Raw genomic sequence first — 22084 nt, forward strand, 5'->3', positions numbered from 1 at the left:
ATTGACTTCTCTTAAGTCTTGAACTGGTCTATAATCATCTGTCCCTGGCTTTTTCACGGGGAGCAATGGGGTATTTTAAGGGGATTGGCAAGGATGAAGTATGCCCATTTGTAAAAGTCTTTGGATGTGAGGCCTGATTCCTTCTCGGGCCTCTTTGCTCATAGGGTATTGTTTAATTGAAACCGGAGTTGCAGATGGTTTTAGTGTAACCACTATTGGAGGCTGGTTATGTGCTAGTCCTGGGCCTCCTGTCTCGGCCCATGCCAAGGGGATTTTACTTAGCCAATCAGATATACCAGGAATTCCTACTATCGGTCCCTCATATAACCGATGTTCATCTTCCAGCCTCAAGGTTAATACCTGTAGTGGAGCTTTATTTTTATTTATTTATTTTTTTACAGTAGCTCTCTTTGTAGTGAAATGGATGTGGGCTCCCAACTTGGAGAGTAAACGTGAAAAACTCGTCCTGTGCTAAGGTCCACTTTTCTTTCTGTGGTCCATCTGTATGTTTTTCCTCCAGTGGCCCCTTGAACCCAGGCCATCTTGGAACTCATAGGTCCCTCAGTTGTTGTTAGGACTGAGTGCTGAGTTCCTGTGTCTTCCATGAAGGTAGTCAATTGCCCCTCTATCTTCAAGGTTACCCTGGGCTCAGGAAGTAAACGTGAAAAACTCGTCCTGTGCTAAGGTCCACTTTTCTTTCTGTGGTCCATCTGTATGTTTTTCCTCCAGTGGCCCCTTGAACCCAGGCCATCTTGGAACTCATAGGTCCCTCAGTTGTTGTTAGGACTGAGTGCTGAGTTCCTGTGTCTTCCATGAAGGTAGTCAATTGCCCCTCTATCTTCAAGGTTACCCTGGGCTCAGGGGGGAGCTCCTGGCCCCGACTTCCCTAGTCCCCTAGAGTCAGGACTGGGGTTATTTTCTTTTGAAGTCTGTTCAGCTTCTTCGGACATTCTCGAGCCCAATGTCCTCTCTCCTTGCAATAGGCACACTGGTCTTTATCCACCCGGGGCCTTCTCTTGTCTCCCAGATTCCTACCTGGTCCTGGTCCTGTTCCCTGAACTACTGTGGCCAAAATTCGACTTAATTCTTTATTTCTCTTTTTCTCTCTCTTATCCTCTCTAGCTTCCTGCTCTTTTCTGATTCTGTCCTCTCTTTCAAAGTTTCTCTCTTATTATAGATTCTTTCAGCTTCTCTTACTAAGTCCTGTAAGGAGTACCCCTGAAGGCCCTCTAGCCGTTGGAGTTTACCACGAATGTCAGGAGCTGATTGCCCTATAAAGGCCATAAGAAGATCTGTCTGACGCTCCTGGGCTGTGGGATCAAAAGGGGTGTACATCCGATATCCCTCTATCAAGCATTCTAGAAACCCTGCTGGGGTTTCATTTTCTCCTTGGGTTATAGCATGTACCTTTGCCAAATTAGTTGGGCGCCTTCCGGCCCCTTTGAGACCCGCTAACAGAGTCTGGCAATAAAGACGGAGACGCTCCCTACCGGCCACAGTTTTAGGGTCCCAGTTGGGTCTGGTCAGAGGAAATCCTGCGTCTGTTTCATTTGGGAGCAGAGTGGGTCTCCCATCCTGCCCGGGGACATTTTTCCGGGCCTCCAGGATGACTCGCTGTCTTTCTTCTGTGGTTAGAAGGGCCTGGAGGAGTTGCTGACAATCCTCCCAGGTGGGTTGGTGGGTAACAGCCTGAGGATCCTGGGAAAAAGAAGGATTATGGGTCTTTCAATTATACAAGTCAGAGGCTGAAAAAGGCCAGTACTGGATCTGATCCCCTACAGTTCAGAGGGGAAAAACCTGGGCAGTCCAGGTTCCATCAGAGGGGCCCCCTCTATCCCTCCTTAAGCGGAGTCTGTTAAAGGAAGGGATTTGTCAGGTTTATCAAGAAGGGTTAGGGAAGCTTGGTCCTCAGGGAGGACTGGCTTTTACTTCTTTTCAGGGGCAGACTGAAGGGGCAGGAGGGAAGAAGTAACACTCAGGGGAGCAGAAGGGACAGGAGGTCCCTGGTCAGTCTCTTCAGTTCCCCTAGGAGGTAGGAACGGCCGTGCCCAAGATGTGGGGTTCTGGGCCAAGTCTTCCCAGGTGACTATGTAGGCCACCTGGTCTGGATGTCCGTGTGGTCTTGGGTGGAAAATGTATTCCTTAACCTGCAAGATAGTAGCAAGGTCAAAAGTCCCATCCCTTGGCCATCTTTTTTCAAAAGAGGGCCATGCAGAGGAACAGAGACTCTGCCACTTCTTCTTCTGGACCTCCAATGATAAGTTGTGGGCCCTCTCCACGACCTCCTTTTAGTGTTCCAGAGTTAAGCTTAAAGGGGTAGTTAGCGATTGACCCATAGTGGAGGTCACAGACAGGAGAGGGGGAGAGTAAGAAGGAAAGAAAGAAAGTGAGAATATGCCACTCCAAATAATAATGACCAGTGGGTGTGCTTATGAACAAGTACCTAACGTTGCCCAGTTTTTCTTCTGCGGGGGACGTGAATTTATCTGGGATTCACATCTGGGACCCCCTTATCCTTCCATGGGAGTCTTTTAGCGGCGAGCGCCCTATGGCTCTTATTTGCTCGACCCGTGCCCACGGGGCTGTTTCAGTGGCCAGAGAGAGAGAGGATGGTTTGAGAGAGAGTGACTGAGAGAGAGAGAGAGGAGAGAGAACAGCAGCCTAGAGTCTGTTACACAAGCTGTGCAGGATGGTTTGAGAGAGAGTGACTGAGAGAGAGAGAGAGGAGAGAGAACAGCAGCCTAGAGTCTGTTACACAAGCTGTGCAGGATGGTTTGAGAGAGAGTGACTGAGAGAGAGAGAGAGGAGAGAGAACAGCAGCCTAGAGTCTGTTACACAAGCTGTGCAGGATGGTTTGAGAGAGAGTGACTGAGAGAGAGAGAGAGGAGAGAGAACAGCAGCCTAGAGTCTGTTACACAAGCTGTGCAGGATGGTTTGAGAGAGAGTGACTGAGAGAGAGAGAGAGGAGAGAGAACAGCAGCCTAGAGTCTGTTACACAAGCTGTGCAGGATGGTTTGAGAGAGAGTGACTGAGAGAGAGAGAGAGGAGAGAGAACAGCAGCCTAGAGTCTGTTACACAAGCTGTGAAGGATGGTTAGTCTCCTGCCTCACTCAGAAGGAGAGAGAGAGAGAACAGCAGCCCCGAGCTCAGCGTACAGGCGATTTTTAAAGGCAAAAATCACAAACCACAACCGGCAGCAGTGGGAGGGGGCCGGCAGCAACCGGCAGCAGTAGGAGGGGGAAGTTTTGGATGATGTCCGGCTTGTGTATGGAGCATGAAAAGGTCAGCTCTTTCTCAGCAGTTAAAATTATTTTACTTCTTATTTCCTTGTTCTGAATATTCTTCTTTGGTCTGGGGGACTTGGTTTGAATCCACTTTAACCTGGGGGGCTTTACTTTGATTCCATCAGCCAGAATTATTTTACTTCTTACTTCCTTGTTCTGAATATTTTTCTTTAGTCTGGGGGATTTGACTTAAATCTACTTTAACCTGGGGGGCTTTAGTTTGATTCCATCAGTAATTTAGAGGGACCTTGGCAGGAGGGACGGTCATGTGCAGGAGACCATAGAGGTTTTTACAATTGTTCAAATGAGCTAAAATGTTAGGGAACAACAGTAATAATGGAGAGAGGTGAGAGGGCTTTAGAGACACTTAGGAGGCTGGGGACAAGCGGCAGACCATACAGACTTGGGGGATTTTGAAGTGTGTTTTTAAAAAAGCTGAAAAGAGAGAATTGAATCCCTGGTGTTCCTGAGAGGCAGAAACTGGATTCAAGGCTTTTAATCTCTGTCTAGGAATGACTGAGGCTGTGGTCTAGGGTGTGTGAACAGAGTGAGAAGTGTGCTGAATGAGGCCAGACCACAGACATGCCCCTCTTCATCCCTCAGATGCCTCACCTGAATCTGGTGTCTGTCCCCTCCCTCCCACTCTGGAGCTCCCTGGTCACTTTGATTAGAACTGTGTTGGTAGAGGGAAGAGACAGACACCAAACTGCATGCACTACAGAACTCTGCAAGACAGAGCCCCACCCTAGGGCTAGAGACAAGCCAGAAGTTGGGAGCAGAAACGAGATAAAGGTGGGCATTTCAGGAGGGTGAACTCTGCAGTGGCTGTGGGTACAGAAGTAGGAGTTACATTTTTTGACATGCTGGTGTAGTCATGTACCACATAGGACATTTCAGTCAATGGCAGACCACATACATAATAGTGATCCCATAAGAGTACATAGCCTGGTAATGTGCTAAACATCTTTGTATAAGCACACTCTGTGATGTTCAGACAGCAACAAACTCTCCTAAGGACATATTATCGGCATGCAGTACTATTCCCATTGTTAGGTGACTGGTGATTACTTAAGAAAAAGTTTTAGAGGTTGGGGATTTAGCTCAGTGGTAGAGCGCCTGCCTAGCAAGTGCAAGGCTCTGGGTTCAGTCCTCAGCTCCGAAAAAAAAAGAGACAAAATAACAAAAAAGACCAAAAAGAAACCAAGGCAACTAGAAAAAGTTTTAAAAGATTTAAATGCCTTTAATCCCAGCACTCAGGAGGGGAGGCAGAGGCAAGCAGATCTCTGTGAGTTCAAGGCCAGCCTGGTCTACACAGTGAGTTCCAGGCCAGCTAGGGCTACAGGGAGACCCTGTCTCCCAATAAAGAAAAAAAAGAAAAAATATTTTTATTTTATGTATATGAGTGTATTGTCTGAAGGTCAGTACATCTGTGTTGTGCAGTGCCCATGAAGGTCAGAAGAGGGCATGGATCCCCTGGAACTGAAGTTAAGGATGGTTGTTACGGTGTTATGTAGGTGCTGGGAGCCAAGCCCAGGCCCTCTGCAAGAGCAGCCAGTACTCTCAATTGCTGAGCCCTCTCTCCAGCCTCGTTATTCTTTGAGATAGGGTCTTTCTGTAGCTGGCCTGGAACTCACTGTGTAGACCAGGCTGGCCTCGAACTCACAAGAGATCTATCTGCCTGCTTCTGCCTTCCAAGTGCTGGGATTAAAGGCATGCGCCACCATGCCTGGTATTTTTTAGTAAATAAGACACAGACATTCAACTATCTCTCTGAGATCAATGATGGTATTACATACCTTGTGGCTGGAAAACTGTCCTATGTTCTCAGGAAGGAGGTTTCAGAAAAGCATATGGTATCTTAGACAAAGTTTCATCAAAGAGCACCCCATAAAAGCTACTGTACCCATAGGCATCCTCATGATCAGTCCAACATCTTTTTATTGAATAAGTAAAACAAATCCTGTGAGTGGTCTGTTTTGAGTGTTGTGGTCTTTTCACAAGAAAAGGCCACTCAGACAAAGTTTTGCCGAATGAAAGTCATTACTGGCCAGGGCTACAACACAATAGTGTTGGAACCCAAGTGTATAGCACTGAGCCATCTTTAAGGTAAGCTTTTATACTGAGTTCCCAAGCTTACAGGTAGAGAGCCCCTTAACAATTTCTATTCTATTAATAATTACTATTTTGCAGAAGCAAGCCATGCATAACCTACAAAAGCCATAAATCTGCAGTTAGCAGGTACCCTCTGGAACATTCTGATCTGTTCCCAAGACAGCCGGGGTCCAGCTGACATGTGTTCCCTTACCCTGGGCCAACTGCCTGATAATTTCAGAGGCTAGTGTCAGCCTAAACTTTTAACATGGCGTAGTTATGGTCAAGAAGGTGCCCTCTTGTTGTGCCCAGTTCGCGAGACCCCAAAGACCACCAAGGAGCCAACTGATGCAAACACACAAGGGGTTTTTTTTATTATTGCAAGCTTAAGCTTGGGCCCACTCTGTCACTGACCCAGCGGATCTCAGATGTGAGACCCCTTGCTTTGGGAGACAGGGGTTTTTATAGGTTTATTTCGGCAAGTTCAACAAGTAGGGGGTCTCCAGCCTGGCAAGCATCTGATTGGTTGCAGCCCAGTGCCAAACCATAAACTGCTGCCTTCAGGAAATCTGAAGAGATATCTGGGCTTTTAGTACTCTCCTGTCCCTAGTTAATTGACCGTTGGCAGGGGAGTTGTTCTCTGTTCCAAGTATACTTTTTTTGTGCTTTTTCCTGGAACAGGGTTCAGGGCTGGGTCAGTCCCATGGAGGTTTTATCCAAGATGGAGTCACTCAGGTATCTCACTATTAGAGCTCAGATTCTAAAAGTTAGTGGAAATGGTGGGAGAATTTCCAAAGCCTGTTTCATTCTTGATCCACTACCAGTTCCATAAACCAACCACAGTATTTTCCCATTTGGACTTCACCTATGCTTGGGTACTTTCTTTCCTCCAGTATCTGGATAACTTTGTAATACTTCAGGCTAGACTCTACCTTCTTCAGAAGACTCCAGATCATCTCCTACCCCAGAGGAAGTGTTCTGTACAGTCTATGCCTGGCCCTAGGCTGCCTGGCTGTCTTATAACCTCACACAGCTCATGAACTCCTTGGCTTGCAGCTGAGTTTGATTCTTCTCCTCTAGCACCCAGCACACAGCTTGCATCTATTCACTATTTCCTGAATAGTGAGCACTCATAAACAACAGGCTGCATCTGTTCCCCAAGTAAGAATTCTTGTTTGTTTTTATGGTACTGGGGGTTGAACCTAGGACTTCATACGTGTTAGGCGAGCATTCTACCAACTGAACTATGTATCCCGAGTCCCCCAAATAAGAATTTTATTACCTCTATAATACAGTTATAAATAAAATCAAAGAAGATGGCTAAACACATACAATTTCATCAAGAAATGTTTAACATAGGGTATGGAGAAATGTCTCAGGAGGTAAGATCATTTTGCTGTGAAAGCATGAGGACCTGAGTTCAAATCTCTGTACCCATATAAAAGCCCAGGTTGGCCACATATGCTTATAACCTCAGCATTGCGGGGGTGGTGGGTAGAGACAGGCATAGCTCAGGAGCTTGCTGGCCAGCCAGCTTTGCTGAACAGCGAGAAGCTTTAGGTTCAGTGAGACCCTGTCTCAAGAAATAAAGTGAAGTAGGCTGACTAGATTCCAGTGATGAACTTGCACCAACAGGGATCTGGGTACAAATGCTTGACTGGATAGACCTTAACATATAAGACAGAATGACAGAATACATGACATCTGGTGGTGGTGGGTGTCTAAATTTGATTAAGATCTATTACATGAAATGCACAAAACTCAATAAAAATATACATTAAAAAATAAAGCTGCTAGGTATGGTGACGCACGCCTTTAATCCCAGCACTTGGGAGGCAGAGGCAGGTGGATCTCTGTGAGTTCAAGGCCAGCCTGGTCTACATAGTGAGTTCCAGGACAGCTGGGGCTACAGGGAGACCCTGTCTCAAAAAAGAAAAAAAAGACCAAAAAATAAAGTGGAGAGTGATAGAGGAAGGCACCCAACATCTTCCTCTGAGGTCCGCTTATGTGTGAATGAGTTTGTGCACCTGTGCCCATCCATGTACACACCACACACATTCATACACATAGACACACAAAGAAATGTGTACCATGAAATAGTTTGTTGGGTGTTTTACACTTCTAAAAAGTTACTGCGGCATTTGCCATCATTTCCAACCACAGAACACGCACTTAGGCACTTCAGCCTATTTGCAGAATACTTTCCTCTGACATAGACCCACACATACATCTTGGGTGCCTCTTAAACTATTGTCTTATCTGGATGGATGGATGGATGGATGGATGGATGGATGGATGGATGGACATATAGATATCGTGTGAATGTGTGTGGCTGTGTTTATCTGTGTGTGTATATGGCAGCCAGAGCTCGACATCATGTATCTTCCTCAGTAGCCCTCTGTCTTCTTTTTGAGACTGCTCTCACTGCATCTGGAGCTGACTGTTCTTGCTAGACTGGCTGGCTAGCACACCCCTTAGGGAATGCCAGTCTTCACCTCACCACCCAGTGGGGCTACATGGGTGTGCTGCAATGTATAGCTTTTGAGACAGGGTCTTATGTAGTCTAGGCTAGCTTTGTACTTACGTATGGCCAAAGCTAACCATGAATTCTTGAACCTCTTGTCTGTACCTTCCAAGAGCTGGGATTACATGCATTTACAACCAAGCCTGGCTTTTTATGTGGGTGCTGGGGATCCAAACTCAAGTCCTCATGTTTGCACATTACTAAGCCATCTCCCCAGTGCCCTATTATTAGTGCGTGTGTATGTGTGTGTGTGTGTGTGTATTTTCTTTTTTCTTTTTTTTTTTTTTTTTTTTTTTTGAGACAGGGTCTCCCTGTAGCCCCAGCTATCCTGGAACTCTCTATGTAGACCAGGCTGGCTGGTCTACATAGATCTGCCTGCCTCTGCCTACCAGGCTGGCTGGTCACAAAGATACGCCTGCCTCTGCTTCCCAAGTGCTGGGATTAAAGGTGTGCACCTGGCAGTATCTTTTAAATCCTTTGTATTTTCACTGGTAACTGGAACCTAGAGCACACTTATATAATTGCAAATTTTGTATACTGGATTGTACGTAATGATTGAGTTTCCCATTTAATGCTTGTTGATGCACTGTGGCACAGTTGTTATCTTTTACAGGATAAATAAATGTATATAACTGCATAAAATCTCTTCTAGAGTTGTCCATAACTATTTGAGTGAAACACCATTTAAAGAATACCAAGACAGTTCATATTTTTCTCAGTTTTTACAATGGAAATGGCTGGAAAGGTAGGTTTTAATTTAATACTCAATAAAAACAAATAGTAACTTCTCATAATGCATACTGATGTCTATCATAATACTGGAAATTTTGAGTTGCATGTGTTATTTTTACACAGAAATTTATAGGTATACTGGTACACAATTTCTTCCAAGTCAGTGGACCCTGTTTTCTCTCTTTAAAATGGCAGTTAGCTCCTTGACTTTATACAGTGCAGTGGTTGAGACTGCAGTCTAGGCCTCTGCTCAGACCTTTTCAAGCAAGTGACTTCACTGCTATGAGCTTTGGGTCCTCATTCTGTGGAGACTTACAGACCTCACACTTCTGGACTACTGCTGGAGGTGCATGTACAGTGCTTGGCCCAATGTTTGGTGCACAAGAGAAGTGCGGCAAAAGTGCGCTGCTGTTCATCCTGTTGTGGTGACTATCTCTAAATGATTACTGATGAAATTTCTAATTATAGTTGACTTCTTTGTCTTCCTTTTTTCTTTTCAATTTATTTTGATTTTATGTGTATGTGTGTTTTGCCTGCCTCTATGTAAGTGCACCCAGGTTGTTTGTAAGAGCAGCCAGTGCTCTTAACCTCTGAGCCATCTCTCTAGTCCTGACTTTACTTTTCTTTTTTTTCTTTTTGGTCTTTTTGAGACAGGGTTTCCCTGTAGCCCCAGCTGTCCTGGAACTCACTATGTAGACCTGGCTGGCCTTGAACTCACAGAGATCCGCCTGCCTCTGCCTCCCTCTCCCTCCCGAGTGCTGGGATTAAAGGCATGCGCCACCACGCCCCGCAGCAACTTTACTTTTCTTAAGACAAGGTTTCATTATGTAGCCTTGGCTGACCTGAGACTTGCTATGTAGACCAAGCTGGCCTTGAACTCACAGAGATCCACCAGCCTCTGCCTCCCAAGTGCTGGGATTAAAGGCATGCACTACCACACCTGGCACATAATCCTTTTAGGAGGTTACTTAACCATATTTGACTTCCTTTCCTTAAAGGAAAGTGTTATGTGATTTTCTTCAGCAGCCTTTTTGATAGGTTGAGAAGAATGCCAAAGGCTTTGTCATGAGCTCTAAGCATGAATATTTCCTAGTGTGGGGCCTGCTTGCAGATTTATCTTATATTAGAGAGGATAGTTGGGCTGTTAGGCCTTTTTGTCAGTGTTGGGAGCTGTCCCACTAGAGAGAGTTCCTTGAGCACAGATACCTTGTCCCACACATTCTCTGAGCATATGGGGCAATAAACAGAGCTAACATCATTGCTAGGTAAGTTTTTCTCTTTTTTTAAATAACAGTGCAGGGGCTGGAGAAATGGTTCAGAGATTAAGAGCATTGGCAGCTCTTACAGAGGATCCTGGTTTGATTCTCAGCACCCATACGGTGGCTAGCAACCATCCTAACTCCAGTTCCAGGGGATCCAATGCCCTCTTCTAACCTCCACGGGCATTGCACAACACAAGTGCACTTATATACATGCAACCAATACACTCATACACATTTAAAAAATAAAAGTAAAGCCGGGCGTGGTGGCGCACACCTGTAGTCCCAGCACTTGGGAGGCCAAGGCAGGCAGATCTCTGTGAGTTCAAGGCCAGCCTGTTTTACATAGTGAGTTCCGGGACAGCTGGGGCTACAGGGAGACCCTACATCAAAAAGAAAAAAATTAATTAAATAAATAAATAAAATAGTTTTAAAGTAATAATTAAAATAGTGTAATGTAAGACCTGAAACAACTTTTTTTTTTTTTTGGTTAGGCGCCCAGTAACAAAGAAAATGTTTAGATATTTCAGAGTTCTAGGGAAAGGTGGATTTGGAGAGGTGAGTAACCTGTGGCAGTCATTCTGTTCTAGACAGAAAGGCAGCAGGTCATCAGAAGACTTGAATTTCAGGTAACGTATCAACTTTGCCAGTATATTGCATTTATTGCCTTATTGTGCATTTTGAGAATAATTTTAGAACTTGGAGCAAAGGCACTTTGCTTTAAGCATTCCAAACAAAACCTCTTATCTTCATGATTTTTACCTTCTACTTGCCATTCTGACAATCTTTTTTCCCATGTTTGATGTACAAGTTTAGCTTGTCTAGATTGAAAGATTATGTGAAATTTCTGTTTAGGACTAGACCTAAAACTTAGGTTGCATAGAGTATTTATTTTTAAAGAGTTGACATCTCTGTAAATTATCTTAGTCGGTCCCAAATTTCTGGAGTCAAGAGCTACTACCTCAGGCTCCAGATTGCTGGAACTACAAGTACATGCCACTGTACTTGGCAGAGTCCATGATCAAATTGCTTCTTTAACTCACCAGTATTTGGATATATATGTCCTAGTACCTACAGTAAAACGAGTTCAAAAGCTGGGTATGAGCCAGGCATGGTGGCACATGCCTTTAATCCCAGCACTCAGGAGGCAGAGGCTGGATGATCTCTGTGAGATCAAGGTCAGCCTGGTCTGCATAGGGAGTTCCAGGCCAGCTGGGGCTACAGGGAGACCCTGTGTTAAACAAATAAGCAAACAAAAAACAAGAGGGGAAAAAAAAAATAACCAGAAAAATGCAAAAAGGTATTCAGGGCCTTGTGTGATTAGTGCATTCCTGTAGCTGAGAAGTTGAGTAAAGAGCTCTGTGAGTTCAAGGCCAGCCTGGTCTACATAGCGAAGTCAAGGCCAGCTGAGGCTACAGGGAGACCCTGTCTCAAAAAGACCAAAAAATGGGCTGGAGAGATGGCTCAGTGGTTAAGAACACTGGCTGTTCTTATAGAAGACCCGGATTCAAATCCCAGCACCCACATGGCAGCTAACAGTTGTCTGTAACTCCAGTTCCAGGGGATCTGAAGCCCTCTTCTGTCCTCTGTGGGCATTGCACAACATGGGTACATTACATATGTGCAGGCAATACATCCATACAGATTAAAAAGAAAAAAAAAGGGCTGGGCATGGTAGTACACGCCTTTAATCCCAGCACTCGGGAGGCAGAGGCAGGCGGATCTCTGTGAGTTCAAGGCCAGCCTGGTCTACATAGTGAGTTCCAGGACAGCTGGCAAGCTACAGGGGGACCCTGCCTCAAAAAGACAAAAAAAAAAAAAAAAAAAAAAAAAAAAAGACCAAAAAATATATATATTAAAAATGTGTTAATTTAGAAAACCCTAGAGAAACTTCCTACAGTTGCATGAAAGATGGACTTTAAATATGATGACTGTCCTTGATAGAGACCACTGTAGTAGGTAGGTTGAGAATAGCACACACCTCTGTTGGGGTAATTTAAAGAGCAGTTAATCTCTCCATTCATTATCTGGAATGATCATGTTTAGCCTATGAATTTATAAGGCCCCATGAGCAAGCCAGGTGAGCTACTGGGAGCTAACACCATCTTTAAATCAGAAGTGGGTTACATTGCTCAGGTGTGATTTAAATCACATATGCTCTCAAATTCTACTTTAAAGGAAAAGCAAAAACCATCAGCATTACCTCAAAATTAATTTAGAAAGCCAACTCCAGAGGTACTGCACTAAAGTAAGTGATTTATTTTTGTTTTATGTGTACAAGTGTTTTGCCTGCATGCATTTACATGCACCACATGTGTCCCTGATGCCCTCAGAGGCCAGAAGAGGACATCGGATCCCCCAGAGCTGGAGTTAAGGACAGTTGTTAGCTGCCATGTGGATGCTAGAAACCGTATCCAGGTCCCCTGGCAGAGGACCAGTGCTCTTAACTGCTGAGCAGCCTCTCCAGATACCCACCCACCCACTGACCTTTTGATATGATGGGAAGTGGACCACCATCACCAGAGTCATCACTTCAGTGCTGGTGGTATTTCTCTGACACAGTTCTGGAGACCTGTAGGATAATATGGTCTAGTTCCTTGAATGCCTGTAAACCCTTCGTATAGATAGTCTGCACCAAGCCCAACTTGTGCCTCTGTTCAGCTCCTGTTGTTATATCCTTCATGGTCTCCAGTTTCAAAGATTGAGATTCTGGCAAGGAGCAGTGGAAAGGAAGTTTTAGGGAGCCCGGTCTCATGTCCATAACTCCAGTTCCACAGGACCTGACACCCTCTTCTGTCCTCTGCAGGCACTGCGTGACAGAGGTACATTTACACACATGTAGGCATGATACTCATACACATAAAATAAAAATAAACAATGAAATATCTCAAAAAGAAGTTGTTTTGGATATGCTTTTTAAGTGCTCTAAAGTCAATCATCAGTTTCCTGAGGCAAGCTCACAGGAAAGGAATTGAATTCATGACTGGTTCAGAAGGTAGGTAGTGCAGTGTGCTGGAGCACATACTTCAGGGCTGGGAAAGCTCAGGTCAGGTCCTGCCTGCCCTTTCCAGGCATGCAATCTTGCTGACTCACCATCTTGACTTCACCCTTGGCAGGAGAATGATGATTCCTGCTTTAGCTTCCCGAGGACCTGGGACCACTGTGCCTCACCTTGAACTTTTAATTTAAAAAATCAGAATCTTTTTAAAAAAATATTTTATTATTTTTATTTTATGTGTATGTGTGTATTGCCTGCGTGTAGGTAAGTGCACCCATGTCGTGCAATGCCCTCAAAGGACAGAAGAAGCTGTTGGATCCCCTGGAACTGGAGTTTCAGACAGTTGTTAGCTGCCATGTGGGTGCTGGGATTCGAACCTGGGTCTTCTGCAAGAACAACCAGTATTCTTAACCACTGATCCATCTCTCCAGCCCCTTTTAAATTTCATGTTCATAAACTTTTGCTTTTATAAAAAGCTAACAACATGAGCCTGGAGAGATAGCTTAGTAGGTAAGAGCACTAACTGCTCTTGCAGAGGACCCAGGTTCAGTTTCCAGCACCCACATGACAGGTAACAACCATCCATCATAACTCCAGTTCCAAGGGATCTGATGCCCTCTTCTGATCTCCGTGGGCATTGCACAACACTGGTGCACTACTCATAGCTATAAAATAAAAATAAAATATTTTTTAAAAAGCTGAAGACATTATCAGGACCTACTTAGGTAGACTCTTCATAATCACATGTGAATTATGTGTTGGTAAAGCCCACTGCTTCATTCACTTGCTTTTTAGCAGCCCCATTGGCGAGAAACTGGGAGTCAGGAAGAGCAAGCTCAGAACTTCCAGTTGGCAACACACTAGTGACCTTGACTGACCAGATGCTATCTCTGGTCTTTACCAGGAAGATTGTCATAGAGAAAGCAGTTCTCTTCATGTGACCTAAGAATGTCAAGTTCAAGTGCATATAAACCTTTTTCCCCTTAAACTAGGTTTTTGCCTGTCAAGTACGAGCTACAGGAAAAGTGTATGCCTGCAAAAAGCTAGAAAAAAAAAGAATAAAGAAGAGGAGAGGTGAGGCTATGGCTCTGAATGAAAAAGAATCTTAGAGACATTGCATAGTGGGTTTGCAGTAAGTATCTTGTCTCAGTCGCTGTACTGGTGGCTTTTCTTCTGCTGTGATCCAGTGCCCGTCTAAAGCACTGTGGAAGGTAGGAAGGGCTTGTTTTGACTCCCAGTTAAGGAAGGGATGTAGTCCATCATGGCAGGCAGGGCGTGGCAGCAAGAATGCAAGATGGCTGGTCACACTGCATCCTCCATTAGAGCAGTGAGTACTGCTGACAGCTTCCTTTCTCCTTTTATTCAGCATGGGAGCCCGTCCTGTGGGATGATGCCTCCCGTGTTCAGGGTAGGTCTTCCTGCTCAGTTAAACCTTTCTGAGAACACCCTTGCAGACACAGAAGTATGTTTCCTAGGTGATTCTAAATCCAGTTGAGTTTACAAGACTTACCCATCACAGTCTTCTCTTGTATATTGCTTGATTCACAGCAGTTTGTTAGCAGGGCTTTGTAAACTCTCAAGCTGTGTTCTAATGTGCTAGGTTTCTTCACTGAGTTTCTGTGGGGTTTTGCTGCCTCCTGTTGAAAATAATTTTATTTTTTAGTGACAGCCCTCTTATTTTCAGTAAGCATAGGGCAGTACTCTTCCTGCTGCTCATTTGTGACTTGCTGTCAGTCTATTGCTGCCCACCAACCCATGCCATCAGGTTCTCTTCACACTTTGGGAATTTCTAATGAGTGCTCTCTTCTCCCCTTTTGATTCCCGAGCTCACATGCTGGTATTCTCCAGTTGTCTGCTCTGGCCAGTCAGCATGGTGACTTTGATGTGCTTGAAGGGTCTTTCTCTAGCCTTCTGAAGTGGACTTCCTCTTTGGCCTGTCTCTCTTCTTTGATTTTTGTTCAGCACCTGGTGTGCCTACCACAACTGAACCCTCAGCTACCCTATCCCAGTTGTAGAATCCCTCAAGTTTCTCCCTCCCTACCCCAGGTAAGAACTGGAAGTAGTGACCTGGTGTGAATCAGAGGGGTGATTCCAGGTTTTAGCTCCTCCTATCTAGTTACGTATTTCCTGGAGTCATTTCAGTAGCCACAAGGAAAGCTTTTGATAAAATTCAGAGCCTGTTTAAGAGCGCTAAGCAAACTAGGTTTACAAGGGAAGTTAAAATCTCCAGCAGAGCTCCTTCAATGACTAGGACACCTGCTGTCACCATCTGTACTTAACACTGTATTGGAGATTCTAATCAGTGCAACAAAATAAGGGGATAGGGATTAAAGTTAAGTGGATTAGAGTTAGAGAAAGAAGTAAAGGAGGTCCCTTTTTTATTTTTTATTTTTTGGTCTTTTGAGACAGGGTCCCAGCTGGCCTGGAACTCACTATATAGACCAAGCTGGCCTCAAAACTCACAGAGAGCCTGCCTCTGACTGCTGGGATTAAGAGCATGCACCAGTACTGCTGTCCCTTACTTTCACAACATGAGTGTATGTGGAGACAATTCTAGCCTTTCTAGGTAACCAAACAATCACAAAATGGGAACCTGGAGTTTGCCATATTTTCACTAAGGTAGCTAGCTGGCCAGTGAGCCCCAGCAATCCTTCTGTTTCCCCCTGTTTTTAAGCATATCAAGAGCCATCATAATCTAAGCAAAAGTCTTATAAAATATTCATACCTTCTACACTGAGAACCGTAATATGCTGTTATGAGAAATTAAAGAATCAGCCGGGCGTGGTGGCCTTTAATCCCAGCATTCTGGAGGCAGAGGCTGGCTGATCTCTGTGAGTCTGAGGCCAGCCTGGTCTACATAGTGAGTTTCAGACAGCTAGGGCTACAGGGAGACCCTGTCCTAAAAAGACCAAAAGAAAAAAAAAAAAAAAAAAAAAAAAACCCCCAAAAAAAAAAAGAACGCCTAAATACAGGGATCTCATGTTCCTAGACTAGATGATTCAGTATTGTGAAGATGCTGGTTCTTCCTAGTTGATCTAGAGATTAAATGAGTTAAGCATAATTATCGCCAAAATCACAACAGGGTGTGTGTGGGGGAGAGAGAGAGAGTGTTGTTATACAAGACCATAGAAAGGTGGGCAAAAAAACGTGATCAGGGTCTGGGATGTAGCTCTGTGGTAGAGCATTTGCCTGTGTGAGGCAATACATTCAGTGAGGAAGAGGAGGAGAAAGAAAAGGAGCAGGAAGAGGAAGAATATTATGATTATTGTTTTTGGGCAGTTGCACCTGTAGCTCCAACTACTTGCAAGACAGGCAGGAGGATCACATGATCCTAGGTGCTCAAGGCCAGTCTGGGTAAAATAGTGAAACCTCATCTATGGATCTCTGTGAGTTCCAGGCCAGCCTGGTCTACATAGTGAGTTCCAGAACAGCTGGGGCTACAGGGAGACCCTATCTCAAAAAGACAAAAACAAAAACAAAAACAAAACAAAACAAAAAGCAAAACAAGGGCTGCAGAGATGGCTCAGCAGTTAAGAACTCTTGATGTTCTTTCAGAGGAACTAGGTTCAATTCCCAGCACTCACATGGCAGCTAACAACTGTCCATAACTCCAGTTCCAGGGGATCTGACACCCTCTTCTGACCTCTGCAGGCATTGCATGACACAGGTGCAATTACATAAATGCATGCAAGACACATATCATATAAATAAATTTAAAAAATTTTCTTTGTTCTTTTCATTTATTTTCCTATTCTATTCTATTCTTTTTTTTTTTTTTTTTTTTTTTTTTTTTTTTTTTTCGTCTCCCTGTAGCTCGAGCTGGCCTAGAACTCACTATGTAGATCAGATGGCCTTGAACACACAGAGATCTGCTTGCCTCTGCCTCCCAAGTCCTGGAACTAAAGACTTTCACCACCATGCCCAGCATAAATAAAATATTTTAAAAGCTAGAGAGAAGACTCAGTGGTTAAGAGCCCTGGTTGCTCTTGCAGAGGACCTGGGTTCCATTCCCGGCACCCACATGGCAGCTAACAACCATCTCTTAACTCCAGTTCCAGGGGAATCTGACACTTCCTTTATGGTCATTGCAGGGCATGGATGCACTTACATATGTGCAGTAGATCCATACATACAAGAAATAAAATATTTTTTAAAAAGCAAAATGAGGGGCTGGAGAGATGGCTCGGTGGTTAAGAGCACTGACTGCTCTTGCAGAGGACCCAGGTTTGATTCCCAGCACCCACATGGTGACTACAAACTGTCCTTTAACTCCACTTCCAGGGAATCTGACACTTTCTGACCTCCAAGGCATTGTATGACACCGGTGCACTCACATACATGCAGGTAATACACACATACACATAAAATGAAAAAATATATATATATTTTTGGGGGGGTGTTTTTGAGACAGGGTCTCCCTGTAGCTCCAGCTGGCCTGGATTTGCTATGGAGACCAGGCTGGCCTCGAACTCACAGAGATCCGCCTACCTCTGCCTCCTGAGTTTTGGATTAAAGGCATGTGCCACCACGACCAGGTAAAAAAATATTTTTTAAAAAACAAAATGAGCCAGGCGTGGTGGCGCATGCCTTTAATCCCAGACTTGGGAGACAGATGCAGGCAGATCTCTGAGTTTGAGGCCAGCCTGGTCTACATAGTGAGTTCCAGGACAGCTGGGGCTACAGGTCTCAAAAAGACCAAAAAAAAAACAAACAACAACAACAAAAAACCCCAAAATGAAGCTGGGCATGGTGGCGCACGCCTGTAGTCCCAACACTTGGGAGGCAGAGGCAGGCAGATCTCTGTGAGTTCAAGGCCAGCCTGGTCTACACAGTGAGGACAGCTGGGGCCACAGGGAGACCCTGCTTCAAAAAGACCAAAAAAACCCCAAAATGAAACAAAAAGGTCAAAACTTAAACAGACATTTCATAAAAGAAGTTCTAAATGACTATTAAGTGTATGGAAAAGTATGAGGCGTGTTCACTAAAATCAATTAAAACGTCAAGGCTAGCCTCAGCTATGTAGTTTGAAAGCCAGCCTAGGCTACATAACCAAGGATTGGGCCTGTAGCTGAGTACCACAAAAATAAAACAACAGAACTTCACGATTTGAAGCCATTATACTCTGATCAACCCTACTCAAACTACAACGATGAACACCACCGAAGAGTGGAGGAGTATGGAATAGTGAGGCCTTTTCTGCGATGCTGGTTGGGTATGAATGCTGAATACAGATACTCCAGAAGTTCTGAATGTCAGTTTTGCACAGTGAGATCATACCATGGAGAATTCCTGACCCAAGTACTCAAAGTTAGTTATACAGAGACAGTTCTCTCCTTTCTATAGAGTTACAGTGAGATCTTTGCAAGGTAAGGATCCAGGAGGCATATGATGTATGGTGTATCTATCTCTGAAGCACTCAGTGTTTGGGTGTTCTGCTTATAAATAGAAGATAATTTGGGTAATTGTTGGCAAATAGAGTAAGTCAGCAATGAAAAAGCAGTTTTTGTGTGTGTTGTTTTTCATGATGATTTGTCCTTAGGTTAGTTTAGCCTACACTTTTGAAACTAAAGATGCCTTGTGTTTGGTGCTAACCATCATGAATGGAGGGGATTTGAAGTTCCACATTTACAACCTGGGTAACCCTGGCTTTGAGGAGCAGAGAGCTGTGTTCTATGCTGCAGAGCTGTGCTGTGGCTTGGAAGATTTACAGAAGGAAAGAATTGTATACAGGTAAGAGCGGTGCTAGCTGAGGGAGCCGTGAGTGCTGGGACTTGTTCACCTGAGCCTGCTTTTCAGGCCCTCTGGCTCACACTGGCTGTCACAGGCTGGGAAGTGGCAAGCAGAGAAGGCCTGGGTGGCATTTCAGGGGGTGGCCCTGTACTGTATGAAACAGCCCTTCAGAAGTGTGCTGTAGTTTTCTTCTTAGTTTCTCTTTAATCTCTAAGAAGTTTTCCTTTTGAAGCAGAACTTTTTTCCTTAAGCTGATCACATAAAGGCATTGCTATTCGTGTAAGCATGAAAAACCTGTTTTGAAAATTCTAGGATATTTGACAGCTCTGATAAGGACAGTCATGATATTCTAAGAAAATATCAGAATCAAGTATATTAAAAAATGGTTTCTTGCCGGGCATGGTGGCGCACGCCTTTAATCACAGCACTCGGGAGGCAGAGGCAGGTGGATCTCTGTGAGTTCAAGGCCAGCCTGGTCTACATAGTGAGTTTCAGGACAGTTGGGGCTACAGATGTGTATGCATGTATTGAGACCCCCCCCAAAAAAGGTTTCTTTTTCTTTTCATCTTAGAATTCATTAAGAAAATTGAATTAAGCTTAATGGTTAGAATTAACTTTTCAGCATATTTAGTTTTTGAAAACAGTTCCTCAACCTATCCTTTTTTATATATATTTTATTAATTATTTTTTTTATGTGTATGCATGTATTGCCTGCATGTTGGTAAGTGCACCCATGTCATGAAATGCCTGCGGAGGACAGAAAAGGCTATCGAATTCCCTGGAACTGGAGTTACGGACAGTTGTTAGCTGCCATGTGGGTGCTGGGATTTGAACCTGGGTCTTCTGCAACAACATTGAGTGTTCTTAACCATTGAGCCATCTGTCCAGCCCCTCAACCTACCCTTAAATATTGGGTTTGTATACTGTGACTCTCACTTTGGTCGCCCTTTTGTTTTTTCTTCTATAGGTTCTCCTGCCACTTACTTGCAAATCAATCCCTAATAGAAATTTCTTTTTTTCATTCTTCTTTTAAAAAAAAGTCTCTGTGGGGCTGGAGCAATGGCTCAGTGGTTAAGAGCACTGACTGCTTCGCAGAGGACCTGGGTTCGATTCCCAGCACCCACATGGTGGCTGTGAACCATCCTTAACTCCAGTTTTAGGGGCATCCGAAGCCCTCTTCTGACCTCCGCAGCATTGCACGACATGAGTGCACTCACATACATGCAGGCAATACACTTATACACATAAAATAAAAATAATAAAATATTAAAGTCTAGGTGTGTATGTGTATGGGGGGGAACATGTGTTTATGGCAGCACATGTATGGAGGTCTGAGAACATCCTTGGGTGTCTGGCCTTGTCTTCCTTGGGTCTGTCTCTTGTTTGAAATGGGTCCTGTTGTTTGCAACTGTGTATGCCCAGCTAGCTGGCCTGTGAGCTTCTGGGGACTCTCTTGTTTCTGTCTTCAGTATTGCGGTAGTAACAGATATAAACTATGGGTTCTGGGGATTCAAACTTGGGTCCTCATACTTGCATAGTGTCCTAGTTTATTCTTCATTGCTGTGACAAAATACTCTGACCACTACCAACTTGGGGAGGAAAGGGTTTATTCAGCTTCCATCTCCCAGGTCACAGTTCATCGGGGAGCCCAAGGTAGGAACTCGTGGCAGGAACCTGGAGGCAGGAGCTGGAGCACAGGCCATGGAGGAACTCTGCTTACGGCTTTCTCCCCTGGCCCCCGCTCAGCCTGCTTTCTTATGCAACACAGGCCCACCTGCCCAGGGGTGGCACCACCCACAGTGGGCTTGGCCCTCCCACATCACTCATCAAGAAGATGCCCCTCAGAAATGGCCAGGCCAGTCCAATAGAGGAAATTCCCCAATTGAGGCTCCCTCAACTCAGGTGTGTCAAGTTGACACTAAAGCTATCCAGCACACATAGTAAGTGCTTTTACCAACTGAGACATCTCCCTAGCCTCCTAATGTGAATTCTAACCTTGTTCTTTTTTCATAAATTCCTGTACATCTTTTACCTCATCTTCCCCATTCAGCTGATTACCACTTTACTTCTGAATATCGCCATCATTCTGTATTTTCCATGGTGAGTGGCTTGGTCTCTGTCTTTCTCTTACAAGCTGGTTGGCAGACTTGACCTGGTCTCCATACTGTCTGTCTTGTCCCAGTGTTTGCTGCAGAAGACTGTGGCAAGGCATGTCTGAATACAGATCTGATCCAGTTGTGTCATTCTTCTTAGCCAGTCTTTCATGTTCCTTTGCGATATGGCTCCCCACTTGCTCACTCCTAGCCTTGTGTTCTTGCTCACTCCTAGCCCTTGTTATATTTTTGGTTTCTAGAACTTCTCACCTGTCTTCACAACTCTAACCTTGTTAATGTGTTCCTCTGTGAATACTTCTTTACTGCAAACTCTCTTCCTGTTGGTATGAGGACCTCTGCTCATCTTTTTCTGAGGATTCCAAGGTAGCTTTTCCTTCTTGGCAGCATGATTGTGGCCCCACCAACATCCCCATGGTACACTGAAGAGCAATGCCTCATCTAGAGTTGGTCACAGGAGACTTCAAGCTCTTGGAAGTTCTTGATCTTGTTCATAATATTCTGATGGATCTTCAATTTTTGTTCACCTTACAGATCTTATTATACCCAAGTAAGTATCTCCTAGAGACCAGACACCACCATGGAGGTGGGGTTTACCTTTAGTCATTGAGCAAGGGATAGATTGCTGCCCTGGCCATAAGTCTCTGAGAGACAGAGATGGTGAGATCTGAATTGAGAATGCCTTGTTCTCTGTTACTTAGAGGTGGAAGTCTGGTGGCTGAACTTGTTTGCCTTCAACCTTAACCTGAATTCTCAGTTGGCTCTCAGAATATCATTTCCTTTGTCCTTTAACTTCGGGTACCTCCTTGTCATCCAGGTAGAGCCATAGAGAAGGTCTGGTTGGTGCACTCTGGGAGTGGGATCATTTTCCCTTCCTCTGTATCTATCCCAGAATGTTTTATGAATGAATTAATAAATGAATGATGGCTTTTTTTTTAGAAGAAGAAGCATTTCATTACAGCTTTAACATACTCATTAACAGTTTCCAGAGCAAAGATACATCTCTTTCAAAAGTGGCTATAAAATTTTTAGGTTCACTGTTGAATTAATACAGTTGTACAATATTGAACTCAGTGTAAGCCCTGTAAGACGTAAAATTGAATGAGGTTTTTTTTATTTTTGTTTTTTGTCTTTTTGAGACAGGATCTCCCTGGAGCTCCAGCTGTCCTGGAACTTACCATGTGGACCAGGCTGGCCTTGAGCTCACAAAGATCCGCCTGCCTCTGTGTGAATGAGTTTTTAACCTTTAAAAAAGATATCCAGAGCCGGGCGTAGTGGCACACGCCTTTAATCCCAGCACTCAGGAGGCAGAGAGATCTCTGTGAGTTCAAGGCCAGCCTGGTCTATATAGTGAG

The 22084-nt window shown here is 44.4% G+C and overlaps 1 protein-coding gene across 1 annotated transcript in view; it reads left to right on the forward strand.

The window, feature by feature from the left end:
- The window catches only part of Grk4 (G protein-coupled receptor kinase 4), a 70490-nt gene that overhangs the window by 23254 nt on the left and 25152 nt on the right, over positions 1–22084 (forward strand). The window contains 5 exon segments of the mRNA XM_017800295.2: positions 8552–8644; positions 10385–10448; positions 13881–13980; positions 13983–14020; positions 18428–18618. Coding sequence (XP_017655784.1) covers positions 8552–8644; positions 10385–10448; positions 13881–13980; positions 13983–14020; positions 18428–18618 — 486 coding nt within the window.

Source organism: Nannospalax galili, unplaced genomic scaffold, assembly GCF_000622305.1.
Source record: "Nannospalax galili isolate Female #2095 unplaced genomic scaffold, S.galili_v1.0 scaffold101, whole genome shotgun sequence".
Taxonomy (NCBI): domain Eukaryota; kingdom Metazoa; phylum Chordata; class Mammalia; order Rodentia; family Spalacidae; genus Nannospalax; species Nannospalax galili.